Here is a 25,047-nt window from a genome sequence, read left to right as displayed (position 1 = left end):
CCATTTGACAGCTGAAACAAAAGTTGATCTTTTTAGCAGAAAGATCTAAATATGTTTAGAGGGGCAGAAGACAGTGCACACCGTCACCAAAATGGGAGCCGTGAAACCTAGTATAAAGGGGGAATCATGGTTTAGCATTGCTTTGCTACCTCAGGTACAAGACACCCTGTCATCAAGGAACAATGAATTAAAACAGGTAATAAGTATTAGCCCTGTTACAGGCTGGTGATCTGTCCAGGATGTACACTGCCTATGTGCCTGTGACAGCTGGGATAGGCCCAAGCTCCCCTGTGACCCTGAATTTAACAACCAGAAGAAGGATGTAATAACAATATCATAGCAGTTCAGAAGTTCTGTAATACAGGATTAAAAAAAAGAAGCAAAAAATAGGAAAACAATAGAATAAGAAAAAAATGGTAAATTTTCCATGATCTGAAGGAAAATGAAGGCATCTGAAGCAGTTTGAGGAGGAACGATAAAACGGTTCCTCATCATTGTCTGTGCCTCATAAGCCACTACAGGAAAGGACTGAGGCCCGTCATGATTACTTAGATCACGAAAGAAGTACAAATTCTGTTGGTGAAGAAATGTATTTGTCATCTTTAAGCTATGACACTTAAACAGTCAACGAAAACAGATATTCAGTTTTACAATGTTCTTTTTATTATAACAAATATACAGGAAAAACTTTGCAGCAGAAAGGAGCGTTTAAGCCGCTCAAAGTGGCACATTTATTAAAACCTTTACGCAAGACATATTTACACTGATAAAAATGACTGCCTAAAAAGGGGCTGTGCTCTAAAAAAACAAAAACAAAAGATTAATACACTGCCTATAGATTAGCTTTACAAATGTCAAAGTCAACAACCAACACTGAAGTGGAAATATTGGCTTCTTAAAGACATTTTCAGAGTCATTTCTTGTAATTGCTTTGATGCTTAATACTTGATATGTGCCATAACAGAATCTGAAGAAACATTTCCTCCATGGAAGCAATAATGCCTAAGATCTTACAAAATAAATCTACGGGTTTTCATTCGATTCAACAGGCATCTAGTTTTAAAACAAACCCTGAAGACAAAAACAAACATTAGTGTATTGTGCCGTACAGTAACAGATCGATAACACCACTTGTACCTGTTTTCTCGTGAAATATTCATGTTTGTGTTCTAAATGATGCACTGGCTCAGAATCTTATAAGTATAAAGAAATTATTTTAAAGTGAAAATATCTATACTCATTATTGTGCCTTTTTCAAAGACATTATTACAGATTAAACTTCAAGGCTGGGCGGAGGCCGTCATAGAGGCGAGAGCTGAATGAATACGAACGTGGAGTCGGTTCTCAAAGTCATAGCCAGCGTAGTCCTCCTGCACAGAAAACCAAATGAAAATGAATTTTATTTTGGTCGTGCTCTGCCCTCTAACAACCTCTGCAGTCAGCACAGACAGATCAATGAACATGCTGACCAATCAGGTAAGAAAAACAGAGACCCCAGTGCTTGGCTCCTCCTGTGCTCCTCTCAGACACCGTGTATCTGCCCAGTCATGCAGAGACGGCTGTTACGGCTAACAGAGTGAGATCTGTGCTCATTCAGTGTCAGCCACCAATCAACTAACAAAGTTAATGCTAATGCAAGCGAGATACTTACAACACTGCTCTGCAGGGCGAGACTGCATCAGGCATTCAGACCATTTAAATCCATTCCTTATACAGAGTCTTGGCTACAGTGTTGGCAAACTTTAGGTCAATACAAAGCCAGTGTACTCAGCTCACTAAGTTCAAGCAGCACTGGCCCTCCAATAGACATCCTGTCACCTGATCAGACAGTGAGTGTCTTAATCTGATATAGAGCGATGAGTCAGAATGAAAACATCCTGAAGACTTGATCAGTTTTATATAGAAAGCTTTGACCCGCAGCAGAAATCAGACGAAATCCAAACACTACTAATTGCTTTTAATTAATCAAATAAGGCAGGACTTGTTACCAACTACTTCAAGTAGTAACAAGATCACTCATAGTGCAACTCGCCCCAAAGACCACGGGCTACACTAAAAACTCTGATATTTTATGAGGTTTTTATTAAAACATGCTGACATCAGCCTGTTTTCATTACGATATGATAATGTCAGCCTGTCACGGCATCACTGTGACATCACAAGCTCTCTTCATGACCTTTCATATGACATATTACATTTGATATGGTATCTTAAAATGTTTTTCAAGACCAACTTTCACCTTGGGCGCCAATAATGAAGGTCAAGGGGAAATGCTTAGCCGACATGGGTGCTCATGTCCTCCAATGCCCAGTATGTTGTTGTGAAGTTTGAAGACAATCAATAAAAAAAAAATTGTGGTTAATATAAACTTTGTACTGATTTTCACATATGGTGCGACCTTGATCTTAACCTGATTTTCACCTAAATTAAATCAGCTCGAGCTGTTGGTAATTGCCATCACACAAAACTTGAAAATGATTGTAAACGACCACAGCAGACCCGATGGCATTTTACTGCTTTTCAACATCTTTTATTGAGGCACACTATTTACACACAACGGCCGCAGCTGTCCCGCTGCCAGCCGTACTCACATCAACACCGGCTCTCCAACCACAGGACCCAGTACAACATTTAAGTCGGCGGGGCATGATTGTGGATGCTGTGCAGGTGCGTACGCCTTCCCTGTACGGCACTGCAGGCCACGCCCCCCACAACGATATCTTAAAAACAGTGGAAGCTAGACTGCTAACAAATAGACAGAAAAACAGGACATATTACCTCCTTTCAGGGCAGAGAATAAATAAGTAATATTACTGTACCTTGGCCTGAAGCATTAGCATTCGGCCCTTCCCCGCAGACTAGAAAAAAAAAAAAAAAAATAAATATTTAGATAGTGTAACTCCTCCAGGACCTTGGCCAAGACAGAGCGTCTAACTATCACACACACACACACAACAACTTGCCTCTGGGGAATTCAGCAGCACACAGGCCAGTTCATAGCAAGAGTAGGGCTGCACATAAGAGTTGCTCAGACGCCCCCCCTCATCCCTTGCAGCCAGCTGAAAATACTGTTTCCAAAAAAAAAGTCATGATACAAAACAAACATTGATTATTGTGTTGTGTAAGTGCATGGACAAACTTTGAAAATCCTTTAAGTGCAGCCGGCAAGGGCCGTGCTTCATGCTGTGTATCAATTTTCCAAACGATGCAAATTGCATAATTAATTTAACACAAGAGTACCTGAATGGCATCTTTGGTATTATGTAGACATTTGCTTATGGCACCAAGAAGGAGGTTTTTCAGGCCTGCACACGAGGCGTCGTCAATCCCCTGTAACACTAAAGGACGAATCAAAATTACAAACACTTGCATTATTGCACATAATACAAGCGAGATATTATTTTGCAATGCAGTACCTTGGGCCATCGTCTGCAGCTTGGCATTGGAGCAATTGGGCAGAGCTTTCCACAGATACAGAATCTCAATCACTGATAGGATGCAGAGTTCTTTGGATATTCTGGAGCTCTTTAGTTTCTCAGACTGATTGAAAAACAAAAGTGCATATTCATATCAGTGGCATTCTTAGCACCATAATAATAAACAAACTGGTTACACACTCACCCTTTTCGTGGAAAACATTTCTATCTGATTATTCTTGCGTTTGAAAAGTTTTTGAACGTCCTTGAAAACAGCAACGGCTCCTTCCAGATCACCAGTGGCTCCTTGGCACACTGCACCACACAACATACAATATGGATTAGCATCCACTACCGAGCTTACAAAATACCCTGAAAGCATTACGGCTCTGTGCTGTAATTACCTCCAGTTAAATAGGCGTAATAGCACTGGGACCAGCGAGATTCAGTCGCCAATCTGTCAAATGCTCTGTAGGCTTCTCTGTAGTTCAGTTCGATCATGCTGCACCAGCCTAAAACAATCGATCAGAAATGATGTTGCATACTAATACCGAGCGAGGCGTATTTGAAATATGAGAGCCGGGCAGTACCTATTTCATATAAACAAACGTGCTGAATCTCCCTTTGGTCAGAGGCCAGATCCAAGGCACTACTGAAGGACGTCAAGGCACTACTGATCTCACACTACAGAGGGAAACTTTGTAGTATGAGTTACAGTGAGACAATACTGAGCTTCTCCAAGTTAGAAGACTACGTCACATGGCAAAAGATAACAAGGTTTAGTATTCACATGTCTTTACCTCAAGGCGTTGAACTCTGCCTTTGAAAAACATGAAGAGGGAGGAGTTGGGATAGATTGCCTCTCTTTGTTTAAGAATGTATTTGGCTTCCATTAGGCCTGACTGTGTGTCTGTGCCATCCAGAGCAAAGAAGGGCAGCACTACTGTGTGGTACCACAACAGAGCCAAGCTGTAAGAAAAGCACAGAGACTGTAATGAGAGGGAATATAGCAAATTTCTAATTTATGATAATGACACACAAAAAAAACAGCACAATGTGTTGTGCTTTTTAAGAAACTGAGGAAATGCGATTCACAGCATTTTACAGTAATATTGCATAGTGTGGTTATATTACAGATTTGTTAACTTGGCAGACATGACCAAATTCCCACACACTTGATTTTAATTAAAGGCTTGATTACAAACATGGTTCCCAAGGCACCCAAGGACTAAAAACCAATTTCAAACGATTCAGTATGAAGCAGGATTTGGAAAATTGTGCTACAGGGACCTGAGTCAGTCAATTATTACAGCTGTTCACACTGGGATCTCTTTTTTTTCCCCTCCTTCTTTCCTCTACAAATTATGCTTTCATTATTTTATTACACTGCACACAACTGTTTAAGTTACAAAACAGGATACGGATATGCAAACATACTCACTCACGTAGCTAAGGGGGCCTTCATGTCCTTACTTTCACTAGCGTAAGTGAGTGCTGACAGGCCCTGATGGCGGTCTCCGGGAAAGCCCAGCAGATTGACGATCTTCAGTAGGTGCGGTGGCACCATCGATATACAGAGGTGGAAAAGACCATAACCAAAACTGACTGAACCTTTCAGCCGATCCAGAGCCTCGGGGCTGATGCCATCCAGTCTCTGTGATGGACTCAACCCAGGTGAGGGAGAGCGACTGTGGTGGGACAGAGCAGAGCCGGACGATGAAGACGGCGTCGCTTGCTGTTCAGAGCCCCTCCTCCTGCTGCCTTCTTGTAGACGTGTGATGTCGTTGTAACATTTGTTGTACATCTTCCAAGCTTTACGGAGGATCCAGCCTCCTTTGATATATGCTGTCAGAGGATTGAAGCTCAGATCAGAGAAACGTCCTTTACTATAACCTCTTTGTATTTAACACATCAAATATAAGGTGGATGACAAATTAAAGGAAAAGCTATCATAGCTATCAGAGGCCAGTGTCAGGAAGGCTAGAGCACTTGAAAACCACTCTTCTAAAAGATACTTCCCTCATGTGGTGTTTCAATGATGGTGCTGAAGAGTGCTGGCCCAAAATCTCTCATAGCTATTGAGATCTAGTGACTCCTTTTATCCCTGCAACAGGGGCTACCTGGGAGAGACCACCTCCATCACAATAAAAATTCCATAACAGCTTTGTACTGATTTCAAGTGACACTTCCCTCTAAAGGGACAAGTGGATCCATACCAGCAAAAAGCCTCCCACAGCATAAAAGACACAGGTTTTGGTTTTTTCCTTTAATTTGTCACCCACCTATAGGTGATACATGTGGAGTGTCTCACTGTCAACCAACAAATACCAAAGGTTCCCTTACATGACAGCTCTTGTTTGATAAAAGATAGAACCGCCAGGTAAACCTGGCAGTCTGCAATGATGATCTGCCTCTGGAGTCGGTCCACTGCAGCCACCCCTGACCTCTGAGAGTCCATCTGCCCACACAAACACCCCACATTTACAGGCTGATGACAGACAGGCATGCAGGAGAGCTAACAAGCACATGTGGGCGTTACAGGCCCAACATGAAATGCTTGTTTTGAGACAAACGCGCTCTCTATATAATGATGTACAATACAGGCAGTTTAATCAAGTATTTACTCACATTGCGCTTGATCTTGCTTTTAATGGTCTCAATGACGCCCATGTTTTCACTCTCGCACAGTCTCTCTGTAGCCTTGAGGTCCTGAAAAGCCATTTGCATTTTCTCCTCTTCAAAAGTCATCATGGCATTCTGTAAAAGGGAAACCGGATAAAAGTAATCAATTGCTTACATGTGGTTCAAGAAAAATCGCTTATGCTGAACACTCGACAGTGGAGTGAGAAAAAGAAACAAGAAAACTAAATCTAATTGTTCCAAATTGACAGATTTTGTACAAATTACACATACAATGAATGAACAAAACAGGTAGAAGATAAAGGATATGCACTATTGCTAAACTAAATCTCTTTTTTTTTTAACATAAAGAGGCAATTGAATAATTGATTGCCAAATTTTGGGATTTTCCCATATAGTAAGCACATTTAATTTATAAAGTTACTTATGAATCATTATTTTTAATTGGTCAAGCTACTAATGAAGTACAAATATACACCAGAAACTCTGTAATTATTCTAGCACTACACCCCAGCTGCCAACTTTTTGCTTCGACTGAAACAAAGATCTCTGTGTTACTTGGACTGCAGTAACACTGCTGTCCTTTTCCACTTATCAAAGCTTTTGTTGGGAATTTCATTTTTCACATGCTGAGGTGCCTGGCAACTCGTAAGGGCTTTTGCTCTCTGATTTCTCCCAGTAAAAGATGAGTAGACATCGTGGTGATGTGCTCTGCAAGTGTAACCTTTCTCTCTTTGCCCTTTAAGGGTCAATCTCACAGAAGTCCTCTGGAGTCATTAATGACTTGTTAAAAAATATCACTGTACTTCAGATGTTACCAGCTGACCAGGAAGTGGAAAGTATTAAAGTAAATAGTAGCTCTTCTATCAGCTCCTTTTTGCAAAGATAAATAAGCCTCATGTCATGTTAACATAATATTACAATAACATGAATAGATGGGAATAGGAGCTTCAACACATGCAATCATCATGCAGAGAAAACAAAGCACATTAAATTAAAAACTTCATTTGTAGCTGTTCCCTACATTGTAGATGGGTGACTTTAAACAAAAAGGGTATAAGGCTATAAATGATGAATACATTATATGCTTTTTGCATCTTTCATCTCTATGACAGTTATGTCATACGCACAGAGCAGTGATGTGAAAGAATAACTCCCAAATGCATTAAAAATAAAAATAAAACTTTGAAAATATAACTAAAAACAAACAAACAAAGATACTTGTGTTTAAATACAGGCAGTGAAACAGTACAGTAACAGTACAGCAATTAAGTATTTGTACTTTGTGACATCCCTCCCACTGCTGACCCAGCATGTGTATGATGCCATCCAATCATGACAGCAGACACTTGCAAAGTTTAGAACAAAGTGTCAAACTCAGCTACATTCGTAGCTGGAAAAAACAAAAAAACAAAAAAAAAAAACGCTGATCAAAAATAATTTAGAAATTTCTTTGCAAAACATAAGACCTTGCTTAAAAGGACTTAAAGGGAACACAAGGGAACTTCCATAAGCCTCACAATGAAACCAAAAGCTCCCAATTTACAAAAATCTTCGAGAAGTTTGGCCACAAACCAAAATAGCAGCGAGCTGCTTTTCCACTCACCAGAAAACTCACAAAACTGGCACCGAAACTCATCAAAGGACTGTGGTTCCTGAAAGAAAGTTTAAAAAAAAACAAAACATAAAAAACAACCCCAAACATATGTGAGAAGTTAGAAAAAAAATCACATTGTGTGAAAAGATTGACAGTGTAAAGTTCACTGGAGAAACAGCGAAAAGTATGTGGCCTGTTTCATGCATCAATAATGCCAATGTATTAGGGCTACTGTAGGTTAGGAAAACACTAATACTAATGAAAAATTAATTCATGAAAAAAAACAAGATATTTTCCAACATTAAAGTGGTAAATAAAAAAGTCACATTTGATAAAAACAGCTGAGAAATTCTGAGATTAAAGACATTTAATAGTTTGTTTTTGTTTTTGTTTTACATCAAGGAACCAAATTGAGTTTACTAGACAGGACCAGCGTCACTATATTAATCTTTATTTCTGTAAACATATACACTGTATGGACAATAATACTGGGTCAACTACATATTATTCCTACAGGAGCTGTCAGCCATGGAAGCCCAAACCATCAAGCTCCCAGGACACAGTTTTTAGGCTGATGTTAATGCCAGAGCAGGTTTGGAGCTCTGCAGTTATTGAGTCAGCAGTGTTGGCCACTTTAATGCATTATGTGCCTCAGCACTCAGCGACCCCACTCTGTAACTTTACATCATCTGCAATGCTGTGGTTCCTAAATGCTTCCACTTCACAATAATACCACTTACAGCTGATTGTGGAGTAGCTAGGAGGGAAGAGATTTCACAAACTGACTTGTTGCAATGGTGTATCCTGTTGAACTACCACTGACTACCATTCACTTAAGCTCTTCAGAAAAACGATCCATGAATAACCCATTTTTTTTTCACAAAAAGCAGACTGCATGCTGTTGCCTTTAAATATGCAGAAACTCAGATTAGACTTTCTTTTCTTTGACTATTACCCTCTACCCCTAATTGGCAATTTTTAGCCTCACCCTCATAACTAACACACTTTAAGATGCCCTTCATCTGAAATTCTCTCAGGGCATCAAAATAATCACAACAAAGGTGCTCATAATAAACTGTTACACACTATTAATACAGCTTTACAACTGTCATAAGCCAGCCAATGCAAGACTTATCAACTTTCTCTTGATGAATTAAGACATTCAGAAATTTCTACCCTATAGTCAAAACATATACCCTGTCACAACTGACACGATTTTATAGCTACTAGTCATATTAATAATCGTTAAGAGCTACACAGACCTACATTTTTTAGACAGACATTCAATATTAGAACACTTCACATATTATTTTATTTTCAAAACTTGCATCATTTACAGAAATCAAAGGTCATTTTTAGGTTCTTCATCTGTAGCTGTGTAGCTGTGTGGTCATTTTGGTGAGATAACTGAATTTCAGCAGCCTTATATTTCACTTTGAAGACAAGAGGCACTACATGTCAGTCAAATTACGGCAAAACGTTTCAAATAATTGTGGAAAATTGACTTGGTACAGGTATCCCTGTGTAATTGTGATGGGGATTTCATTTATAATGGAACCACCTCCACACATAAGTGCAACATACTATACAAACGTAATAGTACCAGGGGAGCTTTAACAGAAACTCGTACATACTGCCAGTAAAAGCTCATTCTCAGACGGCTGTGTTTGTGTTTTTCACTTCCCTCCATCGTTTTGCTGATCCAGTCAAAACAGGATGACACCTAGAGCTTAATGCAATTAGCAGGCGAGGTGACATTTACGCTTTCCCCAGGGGTCAGGAACCATAGGAGCTGCCCTTTCATGACATAAGCATTCAAGCTGAAATCAAAGGCTGAAGCATGTGTATACTGTATAGTCCTGCAAGGACGTGCACGGTTCAGGAGCAGGGATTCCCAACACTTATAACTTGTGACCTCTTTTAATGAATGCAAAATGCAAAAAGAAAGGTTATGTAGCAGTTTTCTCGCATGCCTACTGATTATTTGGCTGAGATGGGTGCTACTGGACTAAGAGAATAATTCACCAGTTTAATGCTTGCATTTAGATCCTAAATGACATCAAACACATTGCTTTCCAGCCATCCAATGATTGGTATGTGTAAAAATATATAAACCTAGACCTCTACAGGTGATACAATGGATATTTTAATATTGCACATTCACCTAATGGCAGTGACCTCTTCATGTATGCTTTCTGGATCAAAACACCAAAAGAGAGACCATCTCAAAAACCTGGTTACCTTATCTGGACACATTGTTGTTGTTGTTTTCCTTTAATATGTCACTCATCGGTAGATGTGAGGAACTAGCTGGGCCATGTTGACATATTTCACAAGAAGGCGTACAAAGTAACTCAAAGCCAGACAGCGGTATGACAGGAATGACAAACTGTTAAGCAAGCACTTCTTTGTTTTTTTTTAGACATTTATGAGGACTGTCACCAAATCTAATTTTGTGCACACATGTCACATATTGTGGTTGTGGATATTTGCTCAGGGTTTTTAAACAACACTAATTCTGCTTGTGATCAGATCATATGGTTCTCCACCAGACAAGCGTGACACGGGTGGTGGGTTTTTTTCTCCTGTTTTTGTTTTTTCAAAGCTTAGACCACACGCCTTGATGCCTTCAGTTCTAATTGTATTGGTCAATCACAAGTTTGGGAACATTAGCTACACCTGCCATAACATTTAACACAAGCATACGCCTCTGTTTTGTTTTTACATTCAGGAAGAGAAGTCACACACAGACCTGTATGTTCTGAAGAGCTCGTCGCTCTCTTTGAATCCATTGTTGAGCAGCATGTTGATTCCCTTCAGAGCCAGCTCTGCGTCGTTTATACTGTCCGTCTCCTCCTCCACGCTCGCCGGGGCTGGCTCCTTTGCGTCCGCCATTAAGACACCCGATATCGGAGGTGAGGAACTGAACGCGACCGGAGAGAGGCAGGTAGGGCGGTATAGCTGGTTAGTTTACTTACACTCAGAGAAGTCTCAACCGGTGGCGCAGTTTGGAGCAAATGCTGGCATATTTACGTTCGTATAACAATCCGCTATTTCACATAACTAACCGTTACAACAGAAAGTGAAGCTAACCAGTGTCCCGCCAGCTGGGCGGCCGTACTCTGTATCCTGACCGCTGGTTTGTGTGTGAGCACAGGAAACGTGCTGCCTTCATGTGCTATCGTTAAAAAAATTTTTAGCAGAAGAACAGAACTAGATGAAGAAAAAGAACAGCTTATTCCTCTTATTGAATACATTCATGCAAACAGAGGTGAAAACAGTTAAACAAGCCACAAACAGAAAGGGTTTATTTGTGTTAAATCATTTATCAACACATCTGTTCCTGCGTTTATGATGCTACGACCTTTCCATTTTTGCCCATCAGGAAGATCGTATGTAATGTTTATGTATTTTTTTTTTTTAACTTGCAGCCACACTGTAATGTTAGTTTCCTTTCCGTTATGTTCTCAGGCAATGGTGTATCATCAGCACTAAGCGTAACCTTGCGCAATTTATTTGTCATTTCTGAGGGAAAAGAACGACCCTGAAGGCAGCATCGGAGTGGGCGTGGTCTTTAGCTAAAATGTAGAGGTGAGGAGTCCATACATTTTTTGACATTTTTGACTAATTACCAGTGGTTACCAATGGCAATAATGGATATTTTCTCAACTTTGCATTTTATTTAACACATTTAACAGATATATCCCTAACAGGGTTTTTTTTTTTTTTTACATTTTCAAATCTTATGCTAGACCTAATGCTTTTCTAACACAAAGTATGATACTTGCAGGAAAACTTCCTTACTTTTACCACATCTTCCCCCAAAAATTCTCATTTCCTCTAAAGCAATACTGAGGACAAGACGTCAATGTGAGCTCTTACTCTAACACTATGTGAATTTTATATGGGCCATAAAAGTGCATATTTTTTTTGTTTCATATTTTAACACATCACATATGAATCAAAGTATCCTAAATGCTATATAATTTACTAATATTAAAATGAGCTATAGTTACAAAAGAAATAGACTCACCGCACTGCAAAGGTCTTGACGGGACCTTCTGGTCTTTACATTTTGCTACGAAAATGGGAAATAGGACTTTGAAACATGTACAAACATACATGGAACTACAGTATCCAAGGCAAAACCAGAGTTTGTATAACTCTAATGAGCTTTTGCAACAGGCTGCTGATACAAAAGTGCTTAAACATACAGTTTAAAATTGATTCTTTTCTAAGTTGTCTATTATATGTAGGCTCAACACCAGTTCATCCCTTAATTTAAAAAACTACTAGAAAGTCTGGCTGCTTGGAAGCAAAACATAAAGAAATGAGGGGTGGCTCGAGACATTTGCACAGCACTGTACATTAATTGTTTAGTATGAACCATAACGAGTGGAAATTAACAGTTCCCAAGCTGTTTCCTTGATCAAAAGTCCATTATTTATTTATGGCACTGACAGGTATTCATAAAGAATATTAATCAGACAGGTTACATAATGGCTTACAAATCAGTTGCCACAAGACAGGAATGCATGTACAGTGTGTCCAATTTAATATGAATTTTACATCATATTGAGATATAATGTTATTGAAAGTCTGGCATAAATGCACAATTTAGAAAAGTAAACACCTTTTTTGTGAATATAAGTACCTAAAAATACCTTTTCTGTCATTACTTTTGCAATGGTCCCAAACACGACTGACCAAACTTATTCTAATGGTATCTAGGTATATTGGCTATTTAACTGATAGAAACAAAATTTAGTACATGCTGTTATCTGGTGTAACTACTGTAAGATATACATCCATATTCTCATGCAAAGGGAATGCAAAATGGAAAATCACATCAGAACAGTAATACAACACTGGGGGAGAAAAACATGTGCAAAGAGTCCATGTCTCTTAAGCCAGTTAAAATGCAGAATTCTGCATGCTGGCATGTGGATATGAATACACAATAGCTTAGCAACTCCTGAAATGTCATTGAATTGAGAATCATGGGTGTAAACATCATTTTTCTTAGTATAAGCTTTTGAGTCCAACAAGCAAACCAAAAGTACATTTGTTAATAATCTTGATCTCTTTCGCAGCACCAAAGGCAATACTTGTTTTCTGAAAGTGCTGGGCTGACTGTAACGCAGCACTGACCACTTACAAGCATATTCAGTAGCATTTGATAGTCAGTAGAGACTGAATAGACCAACAAAGTAGAGTTTATTGCAGCCGTCAAAATATGCATTTGTAATTGGTGAGGCAATACACGACTTTACACTAAATAAATATAGACATGTTTAACTTAACAGCAAACATTATGAACCTGTAATCTGCTGCTCATATATTTATTTTTCACGTACATTCATCCTAACACACTCACGCTGAAACGCAATCGTCTTACACACACACTCTTACATGCTAACACATTCTCTGTCATGGTAACAGATTGCACATAGCTGGTGGTGGACATGGTCCCAGGGTTTGTTTACTGATGGTTTGAGGAGATCTTTATGTTCAGCCTGGACACTCCTTGAGGTTGACTGGACCAAACACGCTTGACGGCCTTTCGAAGGAGACCAATTCACCGTTGATCCCCATGTCCTGGATGCATCCAACAAAGGAGGATGTGACAGGAAGCCTCTGCTGTGTTAAGATCGCTGCGGCAGAAAGGGACAGGTGAGTGATTTTATTGTTTCAGTCTATTTTATTTTAAGCTTTAACCTTAAGACTATAGCTAAAGTGTTTTTTAAAGAAAAATGTAAGTTTTATTAAGGGGATAGACAGTAAATCTTGATTTGTCTTGACAAATCTCTTGGTGTGTATTGTATCTCCAATATCACTTTTTTTTGTATATCTACCATATCAAAAATACATCTTCCATCTATCTGCCAATCAGCTGGCAGCAACTCAATTGCATTTAGACACGTAGACATGGTCAAGAGCACCTGCGATGTTACAGATATCTCAGAACTTGGATGTCAGAAGTTCCAGAAAAAGCCAGGAAAAACAGGATTTGTTTTGGTTCTTAGCAAGGTAGAGCCATTCAGATATCACTAGCAATACAGCACAATACTTATTTTTATGTGCTTTAAAAACACATTTATGGATAGAGCTTGATCTATGCCCTGCATCTGGTTTATTTAGTGAGTTAAAAATACACAACAGTGGCAGAACAAATTAAAAGTTTACAGTTTTACTACTGTTTACATTCAGTGCCGCCATGTTGGATAACTCATGGTATGTTGGTCAGCTCCAAATTTTTTGAGTGGAAAATCCGAATTGAGGAGCATTCTATGAAAAATTTTCGACTGAGAACTCAGGAAATAGCATTTATCCTGGGATCAAAATTGCAAGGTGAAAGGTGAATCACCAAGAAAGGTGATTTAAGTGACTTTGAAAATGGCATTGTTGTTGGCGCCAGATGGGCTAATCTGAGTTTTTCAGAAACTGCTGATCTACTGGGATTTTCTCACACAGTCCTCTCTGGAGTTTACAGAGAAAGAAAAAAGAGAAAATATCCACAGGTCAATAAGAACTGCACTGGCTGTCCACTGAAAGGCAGAAGCTACAAGAAGGCACTGCATGTCGAACCTTGAAACAGAAGGTTTACAGCAGGTGCTGCTGCAGTCAGCTTAGAAGAGGAAACCGAGGCTACACTTCACATGGACTCACTAAAACTGAATAACAGAAGATTGGAAAAATTTTGCTTTGTCTGATGAGTCTCGATTACTGCTACGGCATTTGGATGGTAGGGTCAGAATTTGGCATAAACAACATAAAAGCATAGATCTGTCCTGCCTTGTATCAGCGGTTCTGGCAACAGCAATGGTGTTGTAATGGTGTGGGGGGTATTTTTCTAGAACACTAGTAACAACTGAGCATCATTTAAACACCACAACCTGCTTGAGTATTGTCCCCTGACCATGTTCATCTCTTTATGACCACAATGTACCCATCTTCTGATGCTGCTTCCAGCAGGATAGCATAACATGTCACAAAGCCAAAATAATCTCAAACTGGTTTCTTGAACATGACAGGTTTCTGTATTGAAAAGACTTCTCCAGATAATAAATGATCTAATCTAATAGAGCATCTTTGGGATGTTGCAGAACTGGAGATTGACATCATAGATGTGCAACTGAAAGATTTGCAGCTACTGTGTGATGCTGTCATGGCAGTATGGGTCAACATTTTTGAGGAATATTTTCAGTAAATTTTTGAATTTGTGCCACAAAGAATTAAGGCAGTTCTGAAGGCAAAAGAGGGTCTAACCCAGAACTAGCAGATTGTACCTAATGTAGCTGCTTGTGAGTGCAAACATATAGTTTAATTAAAATATGTGCTCAAGTTTGACTCAAACAAAACTAAAAAAACTACTCAGTCACTCAAATTAGATGATTTACACTTACCAGGAATGCCACCCACATACAGTGGGTCTTTGGTCAAAGGTATATTGGAAAATGGTGGTCCAATCTTGTAGTTGTCCAGTGTGTCCACATACAATTGCACAACATTCTTCCTCTTGATTACTAAACATAAAAATAATAAATAGATATATTTTCTACAATGCATGTCAAGTCTATCAGGTCTTAAAGACAGTTTGAGTCATTTTAATGGTGTTTTACCTGAAATTTTATGGAATACTCCATCACATAAAGAAGCTTTTGGCTTCACTGACACCATGAACTCTCCATTTCCATTGTTCACTCGTGCGATCACCTACAAACAGGAACATGTCCAAATCCAGTGCTTTGAATCACACTTGCAAATTTAGGTCTAATATGAATTTAGTGTCTGTTTCTGCGTGCTGAACAGAAATGGCAAACTTGGTTCATATTTATTACACAGGAAGAAAAACATCAGTTTGATAAAGAAGATTAGAAGATACCAGAACCAAGAGACCTTGTTCTACTAATAAGGACCTTTGAGCTAGATAAAATTAATATGGAAATGACAAACAGATATGTGGTCTCACCTCTCCTTCGAGCATATAGATAATGAGATAGTGACCCATCGCCAGTCCATTTGGATTCTTGCTGTACACACCTACATGAAGCAGGAGTCCCGTCAGACTCCGTGGACGAATGTTAAACAGCAGCTCAAAGCTGGAGCCTACAACAAAGGAATCATCTGAAATGCAGAAAATACAAAAAGATTTATTAGTGTCAATGCTTTTTAAGCAACGTCTCCCATCACCTTAGACTCTTCAGGTTTTACTAGTTTTTTTTTAGTGGTTTTTACAATTTTCAAACCGTGACAGTTTTATGACAAGCTAATGGACGCACTTTTAAACTGCCATTTCTCAGTCAATTTTACTGGTATAGACATAAAAAATACACACCCTACTTCAGGAAGATCTCCTCATACTCACAGAGTCAAAAGTTTGTCAGTGAGATCTACAACTTTCATGTTGCTACTGTTTGTTTCTGGGTATCTCAGCAGCAATTTCCTCTGTGTGTTGGCGGTAAGACTCAAGCTACTCCTGATTGGTGGATTCAAATTCAGCAGATTCAGACTGATTGATTGGCATAGAAAAACAAAGGCACACACTCTGACACCCACTGTTTCACTCCCTTGTGTGTGTGTGTGTGTGTGTGTGTGTGTGTGTGTGTGTACTTGTAAAGAGTTTTAGGTGGGGACATTTTGATGAGCTTCTGCTTCAAGTGTTTTTTTTCTAAATTTAAGTTTATACTTTATACTTTTTTAGGTTTTTTTAGCACATTTTGCAGTTTTTGGTACTCTTACTTTTTACACTTAAGCCAGCTGATGTTTTGTTAATCTTACACAATTAAGCTCATTCAGCAAGTTGAGCTTCTGATATTTCAAATATATTTAAGTCAGGCGCAATCTTCACATTTTCAGCATTCATATTGCATTTTCGTTAGGAAATTGCTTTTTCCGCTTTATTTTGTTATTGTTATTATTTAGTCATCTGATATTACAAAATTAAAAAGAAAATTGTGATGATGATCCTCAATGAAATGAAATTTAAAAGATTAGCTGTCAGATTGTTGTGAAGAAAGATTTACTCACTGACAACAACGTGTGCTCCATTCCCTGAGAAGTAAGCGCCTCTTTGTGTCTGTCCCTCAAAGCAGGGGCCAGCACCATGATTTGCGGTTGGATTTGACATTTGCGCTCCATTCATCTTAAAATTGCGTACACAGCCAGACACACTGTGCTTCGGAAGGCCCTTTGACTGAAAGTAAAAGCATAACAAGTTTATAAAATAAAATAGACACTAAATTGAATTAGTTGTGTGAAATTTGCATTGTTATTGTTTTTTTTAAACCTTTAACTCTTTGTGAAGGGAATGTGGGGTACTGCCCAGGTAGACAGGGGACAGGAATTGCTGCTTCATGGATGACAGCTCGGCATTAGTCAGCTGCCCATCCTGAGCTCTAATTCCATCTACAACCAGCCGGAATTTCTTCTTTTCCAAACTGAACATTACCTGTAAACATAAAGTGTTTAACTTTTTTTAAGCAATTATATATTTGGAAGGTTTTTTTGTTGATATAAATGCAATGAACTGACCGTGTGCCACTTTCCATCATTGTACTTTTCTCGGTTGAAGATCTTCTGTTTGCCCACAGAAAGCCTGATCCTGCCCTTCGACATGTATAAAGCAAGATGAGATTGCCCTCCTCTGGTTGCAGCAAAGAACAGCATGCCTTCAGGCGACCGAGTCCTGACTTCAAGAGAGAAATGCGGTCTGTGGAGAACCAAAACAAGAAATAAATACTGCTTTTGAATTGGTAAACTCAAACAAGTACACTTTACATTTATTAATCTTACACGTAAGGATTTATACATATGCATGATTGTGTATCAGACTGTTTACTTGCCTGGGTTGCAGGACCTGTAGAGGAAGGCTGTAGCTCAGTCTGCTAACAGTCCCTCCGAGACGATAAGCATGTTGATCCATGGCTGGTAACGCACATGCTGACACACTCTCATTGCTCACACGTTTCACATCATCCTAAAACAACACAAACACAACAGAAACCCTCAGCAACAGTTTTCCTTTTAACAGCTCAGAGCTCCTTTGTTAAGTCTCAGGATTTTTGCTCCACTGTGTCAGCGATGGTACAAGATGTGGTTAAAAAAAAAGGATAACTGTCATATTGTACATGAAAATACTGCATATATTCTTTATTGCAGCTTCAGAAAGTGGAAAAAAAAGCCCTGTTTCACCCAAAGGTGTGAAATTTAGTGAATGAAGATGACCATTACTTTATTTATCAATTGATTTCCTGATTTTCTTTAATTACAGCCAATTATTGATCAATAAAATGCCAGAAAATATTCAAAAATCTCCAAGATTGAACGTGTGTCCTTCTAAAAATTTTAATCTGCCCACATTATCTGCTTTTAATCATAGATTAAAAATGGTTTGGTCAAGAATCTTTTATCCATTATTCCTTATACACGTTTGGCTTCTGTTGTGATGCAGAACGTAAACTCAACGCATTGAGAAACAGTTCAGAAAACTCGATTCATACATGTAGCTGTTGATGCCAAACGGTGGGTCATAACTTTAAGTACAGCAGCGAGTATGGTGGATATATTTTGGAGTTTTAATGACCACATTCTCTTGGGAGTAGCTTAACTCCCACCATCTTTCTGTTTACACACACATGTGTTTGATTTGTGCTTATTAAACTTTCAGCATCAGCGCAAAAAAAAACCTAGTAGGAGCTTGCCAGTGTTTTGAGTGATTTCAGTCTGGCATACATTCAAGAAAAACAGAGGATCGCTTGAGTTGCAGAGAATGGGAAATCAACACTGTTGTGGCTGAGGAGGTCGTGATATGATAAAAATTAAAAACTGGATGAGGGCCAGCTATATTGAAAACAGCAGGATGATTATTATATATGAAAACCGAGTGGACCATGACCTTTTTTCAGAGCACAGCATCTTCAACATTTTGACCTCTTATTTCTTTTTCTTTTTTTTTGCTTGTTTTAAATGAAGTGTAGGGTGTAGTGTCAATTGATTATTATCCTGAATTTAAACCCATTCAGCAGATGAGAATTCATTATTCAATAAAATAATTGTGGGTTGAAGGTTTTCAGAGAATGACTTGCTCCAAACCAAAAAAAGGCAAATTTTTATAGCGAGGATGAGCATACGAGGGCTGTGACCACAAGAAGTAGTGTGATGTTCATGATTTTGAAGAAAGATTTGAATGTTAATGGTACCTAACGAGTGAGCTCTACATATGGCATGGCGAGGTACTGTCATCTAAACCCAGGATATGCTTCTGTACTCATTTAGTTTATTACAGTGTAGACCAGCGTGTCTGTACATCGACACACAAAATGTTACAGGGCTAAGGTGGTCCACATCAGTCAGGGTTCATGTTTGGTGTGTGTTTTAAACAGCATTTGAAATATATCATTTGGCCTTGTGTCAAATACCATAAATAAATACGTGAACTTTAACAGCTAAACAGGAGAATTTGCAAGAAAATGCAGATGAATCCCTGTTGTTTTTATTGGACATTATCAGTGTTAAAGGTGAAAGCACCTGCTAAAGCATTATGAGCAGCACTTCATCATGTAAGTGAGGGTGCAATATTCATCATTTTCAATAATGAGTCACAACTGTGCATCAGTGAGTTAGTGGGAACATGCTTGTGAATGATTATTAGAGTGTTACGTGGAAGAAAGAGAAGAGACGTGAAACAATTTCAAGGTTGTTATTAACAGATTTGTAGATACTTAAATTAAATAGAGTAGCAACTTTGAAATACAATACATTTTGTAATTATTATGGTTACTTGAAACATTCATGCCATTCATTTCATGCAAGTTTTTTTTTTTTTTTATTGAAGTACACTGGAGATGAATGAGCTGGTGCATAAGCTACATAACACTGGTTTGCAAAGGCGGTTTTTCAATCAGTATTAGATTCTTGACAGCATCAGCAGGTCTTAGGACTCCTTCTTCTTTATCTCTGGAAATGAGGCAGCAAAATATAATGTGAACATTGTCAACAAGGTGAAGACAATTAAAGCAATTTTCAAAAGAATATTAAACTTGGTGTAACTTACATCCAAGGAGAGAAATCAAGCTTCACATGTTAATAAAGTCAAATCTTTGCTATCACATTATATGGCTTTGTTATATGGATTTAAAAACATGTTGATCTGGTTTGTAAAAAGGGAAATCATTTCATCCAAATCTATGGTTTTTCCACTTGTGCACTTAGTGCCGTTAACGCAACAAACTTATTCAAATGAATTAGAGTGTGTGTGGACACGTAAAACAATCTCTCACCTTCTTAGAGTTACGGTCCAGCATCAGTTGAACGGGAGTCAAGGGAGAACACACATCCACCAAAACCTTTCCCTCAGGCTTGAATCTGCTGAGGTCCTCAGCCTTGTACAGATTGACTGGCCTGAAATCACTGGGAATCACCATGAATTATAAAATAAAAGAAGCCCCATTTAAGAAAATGAATATATATGACATGGCACATAACCACAGTTTGACTCCATAAATGTTTAAAGTATTTCAAACTTGTGGGGAATTTTACCGTCTTGTGTAGAGGTTGGAAATGCAGCCTTTGAAATTCTCATTTCCCAGGACGAGAGAGCCACTTGTGTCAGGTATGAAGTGGTCACTGCTCTCCTCCTGCCCGTTATCCTCATCATCAATAACCATCCGGATCCTGGAAAAAGTTTTTGTACATCTATGCTTTAGAAGCATTTATTAAGAATATTTTTTCAAACTACATTTATGTGTCTGGTGTTCGCCAACATGGTATATTGCAGCTGTACCCACAGTGTCCTTATCGAATCGCAAAAACGTCGCTCACTATAAAAGTATAACTAGTTGCATTAATTGATCATGAATGAAAAATCATTGCTTTCTCCATACCCTCCGCTTCTTTTCGTCACAGTCACGTAATGCCAGCGCCCGTCATTGTACTGTTTGGTAGATTTCCACATCTTGTTGTTGAAATAGACAGTCATGTAGCCGTTTTCCATTCCAAGGTCAATCCCATTAGCCTGAAAAATAGAAAATGAAAGCATTTCTTTATATGGTCTAATTCTACCTGTTGTAAAAAAAAAAATCTGGTCTCTAATGTCATAGTTGCAAGAGATGTCAAAAATAAGTTGGAAGCCTGACCTGCTGTTTGTCTCGCAAAATGAGACCCTCATTCTCTGTGCTCTTAAATCCAAGGGAAATGGTCACGTCGTTATCCAGAGTAAAGCCTTCAAGTTTACTTGAGAGAGTGCTTCCTAAAGTGAACTCTGCTTTACGTACACTCTGTAAGAACACAAGTACAAGAACACAGAACATGTCAATTTACACAGAACACGCTGTGATTTGTGCAGATATATAAATGCTAGTAATTGCCTTCATACCAGCGATTCCATAGGACAGCCTTTAATGATGCCCACTTTTTCATCAAGAGGCTTAAAGCCTTTATTCAGCTTCAGATTCTTCAAGCATCCTCTAAATGGCTGTATGGTGATGTTATGTCTTTATGGGAAACCAAAAAAAAAGTTATTCTCAATAAAGTTGGAAAAACGAGACAGAACACAACACAAACTAAATGGAGGAATCATGCGTACACATACCGTTCCCTCAAGTGTTGAGATGCACCACCAATATAGACATCTTTAATGTTTTGTGTGTCGAAATCAGCTTGGGCTTTAGCGGCTTCAGCACGTCCCACACGCACAATGAAGTCTCTCTTTGTTCTCACATAGACTTGTATGTCAACCCAGTTTTCTGTCTGAAGAAAGCAAATAGCAGCAAAATTCAGTCAGACGACCAGTGCTTTGAATTGTAATAGACAAGTAATAGTAATAACCCTTAAGAACGTGAATGACTGCAAAGAGAAAAAAAAAAAAAGCATCTTACCGGGAAAAGCTTCTCCTTATTAGAAGCTGATGTTTCCAAGAAAGAACTATGTATAAAAACGACACCCTCCTCCATGGTGACATAGAAATACTGGTCCTGTGAAACAAAGAAGGTAATCAAGTTCTTGCAAATAGTGCATAGAATTTTATTTGCAGTGTATCAAGATGTGTGTCCATTTTTAAAGTTTCACTTGAACAGAATTTACCTCACTTCCTACATATAAGAGTAGGCCATTTTGTGAGCGCGTATTAACGGACATAGTGATGCTAAAGGTGCTCCCTGTATTATCCACCTGCACTCGGCCAAATCCGGTGCCTTCGTAGTAGTCTGAATCAAGAGGTTTAACATACCTGTAATGGAAAATCAGTGAGACAGTTATTACTTATTGCTAAACTTAATGCCATTTACATTGATTAAGAGTAATAGCATATAGTAACACATGCAGCACTGTGCAAAACTCTTGAGCCACCCGTGATTTCTTTATATTTTGCCATAAAGAACCAAGACGAAAGATATTAAACACTTGATTAAACTACAAGTTAAATGGCAGTTTCACAAAATGAAATACTGTGAAAGAGACACCGTAGTGTTTAGCTGCACACAATACTAATCATCATATGACGTACCTCTTGCATGGAGTCACCTTATTAATATTGTCTTCTCTTTTGAAATTATAGAGACTGACAGCTCTGTCATTAAGAGAGAAAAATTCAATGCAGCCTGTGTAATTGGGGTATCTGAGGGAAGCTGGAGGCTGATGAGGAGCAAAACAGAAAAAGGTATTAGTAAAATTTATGCTGCTGCAAAACCGATAAATAGTAGTATGTTTTATATATCTGTGCTCCTTACAGTGAAGTTGGCTGGGTACCCTCCAACATAGAAAACAATGTCATCGGCACTGAGATCCAGGAGATCCTTGGACTCTTCTCCTTGATTGCGGTCCTCAATTGGTTTGGAGTCTGTGTTTGAGGTTATAGCTTTGGTAAGGATCATTTCTGCATCCTGGTAAATTCTAAATCATAAAAGGGAAAACAAATAATTGTTTTAATCACATCTACCATATTGACATCGTTAATACATTTTTTATTTATGTTGCCATTTAAAATGCTGACACAGCATTTATAGAGGGAAGTTTTCAATTTACCTGCGCAGGTCCACCCTATCAAATGTTGCAGGCTCAGGTCCAGACCTAGTGATGGCTCCCGTTTTCATCTCGTACTCAACTCCATTGAGCTTGTACACACCATACAACTCATTGTTCCTCAGAAACATACCTATGTAGTTCTTTGTAGACTGCACGACACGGGTTGTAAAATTAGAATTCAAAAAAATCACAGCTTTGAAATGTTCATCTGCAGCTGGGAATACTTACATCTTTGTTGCCAAGGTATAACACAAACAAGTCATCTTCTGTGGCCTGCCTGCGTCTGCGTTTTCCATCTCCCCGCCCTGGAGGTCTCTGTAGCATCAGAGATATGGCTGTGTAGGCTTTCAGATCATCCAGATTCTTTGGTGGATGAAGCTCCACATGACCATCACCTTGGAAGTTCATAGGGATTGTAACCTGTACAAAACACATGGGAGACAAGGGAAAAATGAAGCCCTGCCAGTAAAGATATTATACAGGGATCAGGTATATTTCACTTTTGCTAGGGAGGAAAACCCATAGCTGTATTTACAGAACAACCTTACCCTGTTAGCTGCGTCCCTGGCTTGTTCAATGAGATCTTTGAGCATTTTGATGTTTTCAGATATGTTGCTAATGGGTGAGATCTGTGAGGTCAGGTTCTCTACTGTTGAGATCTTATTGGTCAGAGATGGGATGGTGTTTAGCAAATTATTCACTGGAAAAAGAAGAAAGGTGAGAGAAAAAAAATGTAAACATTTTCTAAAAGTGCATTAAAAACTGGAGAAAAATGGAAATGCAAAAGTATTGCTGACTGGGCCTAAAAGCAAATTTTCCAAATCTCACCTGTCCGGTTGACATCGTCCAATATACCATTTAGGTTAGAGCTCCCGGGAGAGACATCGATCTTATCAAGTTCCTTTCTCATTTTGTTGAGTTTGTCCATTGTGTCACTGGCTGTTTGATTGGCTGAAGCTGCCTTCTGCTTGGCCTCATTTATCTTAGCTGCAATGTCATCTGTTGGGGAAAAATCAAAAGCAAAAAATAGTTAAGTATCTTACATCTACCAGAATACCAGAAACACTTTAATGTGATTAAAATAACCACATGACTTGCATTACTCTACCTCTCGTGATGTCTTTTAACTGTCCCTGTGCATCAAGAAGGTCTTTCTCAAGAGCTTTCTTCTTCTTCTTGGCATCATTAATGCGCTTATTCAGGTCAGTGATGTTGTCAGCAGCGTCTGTTTGTAGAAACCAAGAATTAGCATCTGCACTTTTGGGTTATTGTAAATATGATAACTTAAGAAGATGACCGAATACCATTAAGGTCTTTCTCTGTTTGCTCTGCCTCAGTCAGTAGGTCTTTACTATGACTTTTCAGCTCTTTTGCCTTTTCTGTGAGCTTCTGGTTTGTTACATTCTAAATCAAGAAAAAAAACATCTTTTTAAATGACTCCATATTAATTTGAAAATCCTTTCTAATACTGAAATTACTTCATGTCAAAAAGCATGCCTGTATATTTACTTAAATGTTTGACTTACATTTAAGGTGCTCTCTGCAGCAACTTTGGCTTCCTTCGCAGCTGCCTCAGCTGCATTTATGGCATCTGTGATATTCTTGTAGGCCTCGATAGCATCTTTCGCGTTGCGCACCTCAGTTCGTCCACTTGCATTCTTCACGGCACTATTATACAAGATGTCATGGAAAGAAAACAACCCAGGCACAGAGAAAATTATTTAACTTAACTTTTTTTTTTTTTTTTTAAACAGGAAATCTTATATATCACACACAGCTGACTCCATGTCAATAAACCGCTCATTAAAAATTTGGTTTACGTACTCCTCAATATCCTTTGCAATCTTTTCTAGGTTTTTAGCATGGTCTTCGGCAGCCTCTACGATGTCCTTCTTGGCCGCAGCCTTAGAAATTTCATTTACTTTCTTGGTCAAATCCGTCTTGGCACCATCCAGCTGTGCTGCCAGCTGCTCATACTCCTACAGAGGAAAAGGGGCAGGTGAACAGGTGCAGGTAAAGTCACAATACCACAAAACAACACTGACCTCACCCGCGAGCACAACAAGCAAAAACAATGTTCAAGAGCTGAATGAAAGGTATGCTACATAATTGAAATGTTTGGGTTCATATTATAAATAAGGTAAACAACAGGTGTGAGAGTGCATAAATCTCAGTGGATGGAATATTTGAAGTAAAAAAGAAAATTATAGCTTTGCCAAATGTACCGTTTTATTGTCTAAGAGCATTTTCACCAAATCTTCTGTTTTCTGTAGCTCATTCTTGGCCAAGGTCATCTGGTCCTCGACTATCTTCCGCTCTTTTTTTAAGTCTTCGGTGCGTTTCTGTAGGTAACAAAGGAATCAGTTCAATTAG

The 25,047-nt window shown here is 38.7% G+C and overlaps 2 protein-coding genes and 1 long non-coding RNA gene across 7 annotated transcripts in view; 1 reads left to right on the top strand and 2 right to left on the bottom strand.

Annotated features, from left to right (window-relative positions):
• Positions 1–640: 640 nt before the first annotated feature.
• On the bottom strand, positions 641–10,812 carry LOC116316962 (tetratricopeptide repeat protein 39C-like). 2 transcript variants are annotated; one of them, XM_039602303.1, is made up of 14 exons: positions 10,406–10,812; positions 7,663–7,711; positions 6,045–6,173; positions 5,760–5,874; positions 4,862–5,261; positions 4,217–4,385; positions 4,007–4,100; positions 3,821–3,928; positions 3,622–3,731; positions 3,417–3,540; positions 3,241–3,338; positions 2,964–3,068; positions 2,820–2,858; positions 641–1,370 (listed from the first exon to the last, which is right to left on the bottom strand). In XM_039602303.1, exons 1-14 carry the CDS (start codon positions 10,546–10,548, stop codon positions 1,281–1,283), a joined length of 1,773 nt encoding a protein of 590 aa, XP_039458237.1. In that variant the 5' UTR covers positions 10,549–10,812; the 3' UTR covers positions 641–1,280. The 2 variants fall into 2 exon arrangements, with proteins under 2 accessions (XP_039458237.1, XP_039458238.1); XM_039602304.1 differs by lacking the exons at positions 5,760–5,874; positions 6,045–6,173; positions 7,663–7,711; positions 10,406–10,812 and having other exon boundaries at positions 4,858–4,995.
• A 309-nt stretch (positions 10,813–11,121) lies between these two features.
• On the top strand, positions 11,122–17,379 carry LOC120434360. Its single transcript, XR_005609066.1, has 3 exons — positions 11,122–11,244; positions 13,096–13,326; positions 17,247–17,379. It is a non-coding gene; the product is annotated as an uncharacterized LOC120434360 (long non-coding RNA).
• Positions 12,074–25,047, bottom strand: part of LOC116316973 (laminin subunit alpha-3) — a 60,311-nt gene continuing 47,337 nt past the window's right edge. Inside the window, exons 51-77 of one of the 4 annotated variants that reach the window (XM_039602300.1) lie at positions 24,900–25,016; positions 24,499–24,653; positions 24,201–24,342; positions 23,979–24,078; positions 23,783–23,899; positions 23,503–23,673; positions 23,223–23,374; positions 22,903–23,094; positions 22,675–22,823; positions 22,380–22,542; positions 22,157–22,284; positions 21,736–21,880; positions 21,531–21,626; positions 21,245–21,402; positions 21,029–21,146; positions 20,790–20,930; positions 20,538–20,668; positions 20,194–20,328; positions 19,935–20,055; positions 17,499–17,632; positions 17,188–17,365; positions 16,943–17,104; positions 16,684–16,849; positions 15,626–15,780; positions 15,276–15,369; positions 15,060–15,179; positions 12,074–13,307 (exon numbers count right to left, since the gene is read on the bottom strand). In XM_039602300.1, coding sequence (XP_039458234.1) covers positions 13,165–13,307; positions 15,060–15,179; positions 15,276–15,369; positions 15,626–15,780; positions 16,684–16,849; positions 16,943–17,104; positions 17,188–17,365; positions 17,499–17,632; positions 19,935–20,055; positions 20,194–20,328; positions 20,538–20,668; positions 20,790–20,930; positions 21,029–21,146; positions 21,245–21,402; positions 21,531–21,626; positions 21,736–21,880; positions 22,157–22,284; positions 22,380–22,542; positions 22,675–22,823; positions 22,903–23,094; positions 23,223–23,374; positions 23,503–23,673; positions 23,783–23,899; positions 23,979–24,078; positions 24,201–24,342; positions 24,499–24,653; positions 24,900–25,016 — 3,783 coding nt within the window. In that variant the 3' untranslated portion in view covers positions 12,074–13,164. Of the gene's footprint in view, positions 13,308–15,059; positions 15,180–15,275; positions 15,370–15,625; positions 15,781–16,683; positions 16,850–16,942; positions 17,105–17,187; positions 17,366–17,498; positions 17,633–19,338; positions 19,612–19,934; positions 20,065–20,193; positions 20,329–20,537; positions 20,669–20,789; positions 20,931–21,028; positions 21,147–21,244; positions 21,403–21,530; positions 21,627–21,735; positions 21,881–22,156; positions 22,285–22,379; positions 22,543–22,674; positions 22,824–22,902; positions 23,095–23,222; positions 23,375–23,502; positions 23,674–23,782; positions 23,900–23,978; positions 24,079–24,200; positions 24,343–24,498; positions 24,654–24,899; positions 25,017–25,047 lie in introns of those variants that run through there. The other 3 variants (XM_039602299.1, XM_039602302.1, XM_039602301.1) reach the window with 3 other exon arrangements.

Source organism: Oreochromis aureus, linkage group 18 (assembly GCF_013358895.1).
Source record: "Oreochromis aureus strain Israel breed Guangdong linkage group 18, ZZ_aureus, whole genome shotgun sequence".
In the NCBI taxonomy this organism is placed as follows: domain Eukaryota; kingdom Metazoa; phylum Chordata; class Actinopteri; order Cichliformes; family Cichlidae; genus Oreochromis; species Oreochromis aureus.
Note: the sequence above shows the minus strand (reverse complement) of the source record. Positions and strands in the feature narration are given on the sequence as shown.

Bases quoted from the DNA above. Each gene is read 5' to 3' on its own strand.
- LOC116316962 (XM_039602303.1), bottom strand. From the start codon at position 10,548: ATGGCGGACGCAAAGGAGCCAGCCCCGGCGAGCGTGGAGGAGGAGACG. The intron at 6,174-7,662 runs GTGAGTGGAAAA...TCCCTTTTACAG, and splicing joins CCAGTTTTGTGAGTTTTCTG to AATGCCATGATGACTTTTGA. The intron at 1,371-2,819 runs GTACAGTAATAT...TTTTCTGTGCAG, and splicing joins TGCTAATGCTTCAGGCCAAG to GAGGACTACGCTGGCTATGA.